Source organism: Salvelinus namaycush, chromosome 26 (assembly GCF_016432855.1).
Source record: "Salvelinus namaycush isolate Seneca chromosome 26, SaNama_1.0, whole genome shotgun sequence".
NCBI classification, from domain to species: Eukaryota; Metazoa; Chordata; class Actinopteri; order Salmoniformes; family Salmonidae; genus Salvelinus; species Salvelinus namaycush.
Genome location: NC_052332.1, coordinates 40293510 through 40301632, shown reverse-complemented (window position 1 = coordinate 40301632; position 8123 = coordinate 40293510). Strand labels below are relative to the sequence as shown.

The 8123-nt window shown below is 42.2% G+C and overlaps 1 protein-coding gene across 1 annotated transcript; it reads left to right on the top strand.

Annotated features, from left to right (window-relative positions):
* Positions 1 to 3047: 3047 nt before the first annotated feature.
* Positions 3048 to 7815, top strand: LOC120021162 (protein eva-1 homolog C-like). The gene is made up of 2 exons (XM_038964801.1): positions 3048 to 3441; positions 7595 to 7815. The coding sequence occupies exons 1-2, from the start codon at positions 3309 to 3311 to the stop codon at positions 7813 to 7815; spliced, it is 354 nt and encodes a 117-aa protein (XP_038820729.1). The 5' UTR covers positions 3048 to 3308.
* The last annotated feature ends 308 nt before the right edge of the window (positions 7816 to 8123 follow it).

Genomic DNA, 8123 nt, shown 5'->3' with positions numbered 1-8123 from the left:
ACGGCCAACCAAATCGTTTCTAGTCATCTCTCCTCCTTCCAGGCTTTTTCATCTTTGAACTTATATGTTGATTGGCATCTAAACGTTCATAGTATTACCACGACAACCGGCAAAACAGTTCGTCTTTCAATCACCCAGGTGGGTATAACCAATGAGGAGTTGGCACGTGGGTACCTGCTTCTATAAACCAATGAGGAGATGGGAGAGGCGGGACTTGCAGCGCGATCTGCGTCAGAAATAGAAAGTTCTATTTCAATCCCATGGCAACGCAGACTGCTCGTCGAGCAGTGTGGGTGTAATAATTGAATAACATGGATTTCTACATTTACCTTGCGACGCTCGTGCACGCGACGTGTCCGGTCTGGTCAGCATGTTATTATGCCCCATAGAAGTGCGCACATCGTTTTCGTGATGTTGTTGTCAGCCAACCCATCTATGTAGCTAGATGCTAAATAATTGTATTGTAAAAAAAACACACACACTATTCACTTACTCCTGCAAATACAACAACCGTCTGTGTTTGCTGAGCGGCATCTTCAATTCCGTATGTGTCACGCCCTGGCCTTAGTTATCTTTGTTTTCTTTATTATTTTAGTTAGGTCAGGGTGTGACATGGGGGATGTTTGTGTGTTTTTGTCTAGTCGAGGGTGTTTGTAGTGTTTAGGGGGTTTTTGGTAGAGTTTATGGGGTTGTGTTCAGTGTAGGTGTCTAGGTATGTCTATGGTTGCCTGAGTGGTTCTCAATCAGAGACAGCTGTCTATCGTTGTCTCTGATTGGGAGCCATATTTAAGGCAGCCATAGGCATTAGACAGGTTGTGGGTAATTGTCTATGTTGCATGTTAGCACTTAGTCTGTATAGCTTCACGTTTGTTGTTTTGTATAAGTATTTGTTTCGTCTTCATTTTATTAAAGAAGATGTATTCATATCACTCTGCGTTTTGGTCCGATCCATGTTCCTCCTCAGACGAGGAGAACGAACGTGACAGTATGTCCATCTTCTATAAATTTGAAACAATATTAACAGCTATCCAGCTTAGTTGTTTTTAAACAGATAACGTAGCGTTAGCTAGCTAATTGAGCTGACTTCATGCTAGCTAGCTATCTTTATTAGTAATTTTTAGCATATTTGGACAGTACTTGATTAGACAGTAATTGTTTAGTTGGTAATACTTTGTCAGGTGGTTAACAGAGTGTTAGGGTTGCGTCAATCAAATCTGGTATCAGGATAAATGTGATGCAGAGTCACTGAATATACTATAAGTACTTTTATTAAACTCAAGCGATACATGCAATTTTCGTATATACGGGTTCACTGTAACACCTCGCAGGGCAGAACAGAGAACTGGCTTATTCTTACAGAGTTCTTCTTATATACTTTGACAGAAATAGTTCCCGCTTCTGAGCTGGCCTGTCAGAGTAGAGGCTGAGTGTGGTTTAGACTTACTCAGCCTATCGTTGGCGCACAGGCTGGTCCCAGCCCCCAGGCGCTCTTGCTGTCCGGCGTTGCAGATTACCTCATTGTTTTCTATGCATGTGTCAATAGCTCAACATACTGTTCCTGCCTTCCAACATTGTTTTCTATGTATGTGTCCTCATTTAACATACTGTTCCCGCTCAAGGTTAACCACAGCCTCTCAGCTAGTTACACTATCTGGTGCACAATGGTACTTCCAGCACACACACACTGTTCCCATGATAGTGTAAGAAATTATAATGGATACTGGTAACTTGTTTTAACCACTCCTCAACACAAGCTATACTTGGCACAACATGCACCCATCCCCACTATACCCCCACTACTTTGTACCCTTATAAATAACCATAGACCCACACACACACTCCCCTCCCCCATGAATAGGGCCCTGTGAAAACAAACGCACATGGATGGATGCTTTTGGATGAGACTAAGACAAAGAACTGTGTGAAGAGCCAATGGAACGTCGACATCAGGCCCGGACAGGACTACCCACGACCCAGATCGACCAATCGGAAGGCCAGACTACAAGATCAACCTACTTTGCTTGTTGCCTATATAATCTGTACGAAATGTTTAGAGCGCTCTCTTTTCCGACGATTCCATACGAATCAGACAGAAGGGGCCGTGCTGCACGATTTACTAAGATATTTTTACATGTGAATAAACGGCCTTATTATACAAATATCCACCTCGTCCTATGTCTCCACTTGATCTCCTTTCTCCAGTAAACGTTTTATCAACAATAGGTCAAGCATATTTTCAACCCTCACAAGAGCTTCAGCAGTTGGATTCAGTGTCCAGATAACTAATCAATAACTGTACTGTCAAAACCCTGCTCGTAAAATGTGCTAGGTTGCTAATTAATGAAGGAGCAATGCTAGCTAGACTGGGTAACGTTAGTCCCTCAAGTTTGTTAGTTAGTTAGCATAACTTTATCTGTCAGGGCAGCTTTTGAGTCAACATATTGAAATGTAAATTACTCGAATCTGGCTTAATATGAAGTCAATAACTCTGTGAATAACATCATCATAAGCTAACAAAATAGGCTATAGTAATAGCAAGCTAACAAAGTTTACCCCAGGTTCTCCTTCTCATCTTTGAGCTGAAGAATCGGCCGCTCCCGCCGAAATATATTTGTTTCTGACGAATCCAAAAAAATGACTTTTTACACACAGAAATTCTGGTTTATTAAGGCAGCACAAAATAAAATAAAAAAGGCAGGGCAGGCCAGGCCAGGGCTCATGTTTGGAGTATTCATTGCAGTTTGTAATGCAGTGTAGCCTAGCTAGTTTTACACCATCCCCGGAAAGGAAAATCGACTCCGGGTTGAGACAAAAATCATTCGGGAAAGCCCGTGTCCGGTGACGTCAATGCTAGGGACGCTACAGCCTGGCTGACGCGACTACACATCGAAGATATTCTGGATCTGGTGTCAACCAGACTACTATCAGTATCCTACAGGAAGGAGACAAGTTACTTTAATTCTAACCGTTTTCCTTCTTTTGCGGACGTTTTGGGTGAAAGCACTGGGGTGTTTTTTTTTTTTTAAAGGGACTACCCTGAAAAAAGAGAAAACGTTTTTGTTTCGGGAACATCAACGCGCCGTAACTGTGCTGTTAACTGCTGTACTTTGATATAAACTACATATACTGTTATTTCCCTTTATTTCTGAATGTCTGTGTGGAGTCAAAGTCATAACTTGGCGCAGGTGTAGTTGAAGGCTATGTGGCGTGATCATGTAGCATTCCGATAAGCATTCCGTCTTTCCTGTCGGAAGCGTGGAGACTTGAGGAGAGAGGCGAGCCCCCGAACATGATCTCACGGAGCGGGAATGCGAGGAGCCATGAGCTGGTCGGGTTCCCACGGCGGGCTGAGCTGCTCTGGGTCCGGGATTAACCTGCTCTACCTCTCGCTGCTGCTCTGGAGCTCCTGCTCTGGCATGGACGGACTGGCTGATTTCTCAAGTTAGTGTGATGGTGATGATGATGATGATGATGATGAAGATAGGTGTGGTGGTGATGAATATTGGTGTAGTGATGAATATAGGTGTGGTGATGGTAATAATGATAGGTGGTGTGGTGATGGTAATAATGATAGGTGGTGTGGTGATGGTAATAATGATAGGTGGTGTGGTGATGGTAATATTGATAGGTGGTGTGGTGATGGTAATAATGATAGGTGGTGTGGTGGTGATGGTAATAATGATAGGTGGTGTGGTGGTGATGGTGATAATGATAGGTGGTGTGGTGGTGATGGTAATATTGATAGGTGGTGTGGTGATGGTAATAATGATAGGTGGTGTGGTGATGGTAATAATGATAGGTGGTGTGGTGGTGATGGTAATAATGATAGGTGGTGTGGTGATGTAATAATGATAGGTGTGGTGGTGATGGTAATAATGATAGGTGGTGTGGTGGTGATGGTAATAATGATAGGTGTGGTGGTGATGGTAATAATGATAGGTGGTGTGGTGATGGTAATAATGATAGGTGGTGTGGTGATGGTAATAATGATAGGTGGTGTGGTGATGATAATAATGATAGGTGGTGTGGTGATGGTATAATGATAGGTGGTGTGGTGATGGTAATAATGATAGGTGGTGTGGTGATGGTAATAATGATAGGTGGTGTGGTGATGGTAATAATGATAGGTGGTGTGGTGATGGTAATAATGATAGGTGGTGTGGTGGTGATGGTAATAATGATAGGTGGTGTGGTGGTGATGGTAATAATGATAGGTGGTGTGGTGATGGTAATAATGATAGGTGTGGTGGTGATGGTAATATTGATAGGTGGTGAGGTGATGGTAATATTGATAGGTGGTGTGGTGATGGTAATAATGATAGGTGGTGTGGTGATGGTAATAATGATAGGTGGTGTGGTGATGGCAATAATGATAGGTGGTGTGGTGGTGATGGTAATAATGATAGGTGTGGTGATGGTAATAATGATAGGTGGTGTGGTGATGGTAATAATGATAGGTGGTGTGGTGATGGTAATAATGATAGGTGGTGTGGTGATGGTAATATTGATAGGTGGTGTGGTGATGGTAATAATGATAGGTGGTGTGGTGGTGATGGTAATAATGATAGGTGGTGTGGTGGTGATGGTGATAATGATAGGTGGTGTGGTGGTGATGGTAATATTGATAGGTGGTGTGGTGATGGTAATAATGATAGGTGGTGTGGTGATGGTAATAATGATAGGTGGTGTGGTGGTGATGGTAATAATGATAGGTGGTGTGGTGATGTAATAATGATAGGTGTGGTGGTGATGGTAATAATGATAGGTGGTGTGGTGGTGATGGTAATAATGATAGGTGTGGTGGTGATGGTAATAATGATAGGTGGTGTGGTGATGGTAATAATGATAGGTGGTGTGGTGATGGTAATAATGATAGGTGGTGTGGTGATGGTAATAACGATAGGTGGTGTGGTGATGGTATAATGATAGGTGGTGTGGTGATGGTAATAATGATAGGTGGTGTGGTGATGGTAATAATGATAGGTGGTGTGGTGGTGGTAATAATGATAGGTGGTGTGGTGATGGTAATAATGATAGGTGGTGTGGTGGTGATGGTAATAATGATAGGTGGTGTGGTGGTGATGGTAATAATGATAGGTGGTGTGGTGATGGTAATAATGATAGGTGGTGTGGTGATGGTAATAATGATAGGTGTGGTGGTGATGGTAATAATGATAGGTGGTGTGGTGGTGATGGTAATAATGATAGGTGGTGTGGTGATGGTAATAATGATAGGTGGTGTGGTGATGGTAATAATGATAGGTGTGGTGGTGATGGTAATAATGATAGGTGGTGTGGTGGTGATGGTAATAATGATAGGTAGTGTGGTGATGTAATAATGATAGGAGGTGTGGTGGTGATGGTAATAATGATAGGTGGTGTGGTGATGGTAATAATGATAGGTGGTGTGGTGGTGATGGTAATAATGATAGGTAGTGTGGTGATGTAATAATGATAGGAGGTGTGGTGGTGATGGTAATAATGATAGGTGGTGTGGTGATGGTAATAATGATAGGTGGTGTGGTGATGGTAATAATGATAGGTGGTGTGGTGATTGTAATAATGATAGGTGGTGTGGTGATGGTAATAATGATAGGTGTGGTGGTGATGGTAATAATGATAGGTGTGGTGGTGATGGTAATAATGATAGGTGTGGTGGTGATGGTGATAATGATAGGTGGTGTGGTGGTGATGGTAATAATGATAGGTGGTGTGGTGGTGATGGTAATAATAATAGGTGGTGTGGTGATGGTAATAATAATAGGTGGTGTGGTGATGGTAATAATGATAGGTGGTGTGGTGGTGATGGTAATAATGATAGGTGGTGTGGTGGTGATGGTAATAATGATAGGTGTGGTGGTGATGTAATAATGATAGGTGTGGTGGTGATGGTAATAATGATAGGTGATGTGGTGATGGTAATAATGATAGGTGATGTGGTGATGGTAATAATGATAGGTGGTGTGGTGGTGATGGTAATAATGATAGGTGGTGTGGTGATGGTAATAATGATAGGTGGTGTGGTGATTGTAATAATGATAGGTGGTGTGGTGATGGTAATAATGATAGGTGTGGTGGTGATGGTAATAATGATAGGTGTGGTGGTGATGGTAATAATGATAGGTGTGGTGGTGATGGTGATAATGATAGGTGGTGTGGTGGTGATGGTAATAATGATAGGTGGTGTGGTGGTGATGGTAATAATGATAGGTGGTGTGGTGGTGATGGTAATAATGATAGGTGGTGTGGTGGTGATGGTAATAATGATAGGTGGTGTGGTGGTGATGGTAATAATGATAGGTGGTGTGGTGGTGATGGTAATAATGATAGGTGGTGTGGTGGTGATGGTAATAATGATAGGTGGTGTGGTGATGGTAATAATGATAGGTGGTGTGGTGATGGTAATAATGATAGGTGGTGTGGTGATGATAATAATGATAGGTGGTGTGGTGATGTAATAATGATAGGTGGTGAGGTGATGGTAATATTGATAGGTGGTGTGGTGATGGTAATATTGATAGGTGGTGTGGTGATGGTAATAATGATAGGTGGTGTGGTGATGGTAATAATGATAGGTGGTGTGGTGATGTAATAATGATAGGTGGTGAGGTGATGGTAATATTGATAGGTGGTGTGGTGATGGTAATATTGATAGGTGGTGTGGTGATGGTAATAATGATAGGTGGTGTGGTGATGGTAATATTGATAGGTGGTGTGGTGATGGTAATAATGATAGGTGGTGTGGTGATGGTAATAATGATAGGTGGTGTGGTGATGGTAATAATGATAGGCGGTGTGGTGATGTAATAATGATAGGTGGTGAGGTGATGGTAATATTGATAGGTGGTGTGGTGATGGTAATAATGATAGGTGGTGTGGTGATGGTAATAATGATAGGTGGTGTGGTGATGTAATAATGATAGGTGGTGTGGTGGTGATGGTAATATTGATAGGTGGTGTGGTGATGGTAATAATGATAGGTGGTGTGGTGATGGTAATAATGATAGGTGGTGTGGTGATGGTAATAATGATAGGTGGTGTGGTGATTGTAATAATGATAGGTGGTGTGGTGATGGTAATAATGATAGGTGTGGTGGTGATGGTAATAATGATAGGTGTGGTGGTGATGGTAATAATGATAGGTGTGGTGGTGATGGTGATAATGATAGGTGGTGTGGTGGTGATGGTAATAATGATAGGTGGTGGTGTGGTGATGGTAATAACAATGAAGAAAGGTGTGGTGATGATGAATTTGTTTTAATGTAGGCCTATTGATGTAATTACTTTTTAATAAGACGATTACATCATAATTATCTTCTTCATCATCGTCTTCATCATCCATATTTGTTGAATATTTAGTGTCTTGGTTGATCAGTAAACCAGGATCAATTGAATTGATTGATGATTGAGGAGTGTCACTGTCTTATAAGGATCAATTGAATTGATTGGTGATTGAGGAGTGTCACTGTCTTGTAAGGATCAATTGAATTGATTGGTGATTGAGGAGTGTCACTGTCTTGTAAGGATCAATTGAATTGATTAGTGATTGAGGAGTGTCACTGTTTTGTAAGGATCAATTGATTCCTCTTAACAGAATACCTGTCCCGGATCACTACCAGTCACTCTGTGCATGCGTGCGACGGGCAGCAGTTGCGTCTCTTCTGTCCACGCCACTCCACCATCTCTATCCAGTCGGCGTTTTACGGACGTGCCGACGCACGGCTCTGCACCAACGTCGACGTGACGGCTGCGGACGCCAGAGCGGCGAACTACAGCTGTTCCGCGTTTACTACCCTACAGGTGTGTTTGTTTTAGTGGTCACACATTGTTCCGTCGTAGGAATGATTTTGTTGCACCGGAATAGGTATTTTCCCGCAGTTTCACTCTGCCGAATGATCGAGTCATTCAATGTTTTGTGTAACGTGGTAAGCATCCATGACATGTATGCCTGAGTTGATCAATCCCCATAGGCAAGGAATCATATAGAAACATTTATACCGACTCTTCAAGTAGATTTAAGTTTAACTTCTTGATCATGAATTATTAGACCCATCTCTCTCTCTCTCTCTGTCTCTCTGTCTCTCTCTCTGTCTCTCTCTCTCTCTCTCTGTCTCTCTCTCTCT

Coding starts and splice junctions, on each gene's coding strand:
- LOC120021162 (XM_038964801.1), top strand. CDS start 3,309: ATGCGAGGAGCCATGAGCTGGTCGGGTTCCCACGGCGGGCTGAGCTGC. Junction 3,442..7,594: donor CGGACTGGCTGATTTCTCAA/GTTAGTGTGATG, acceptor TCCTCTTAACAG/AATACCTGTCCCGGATCACT.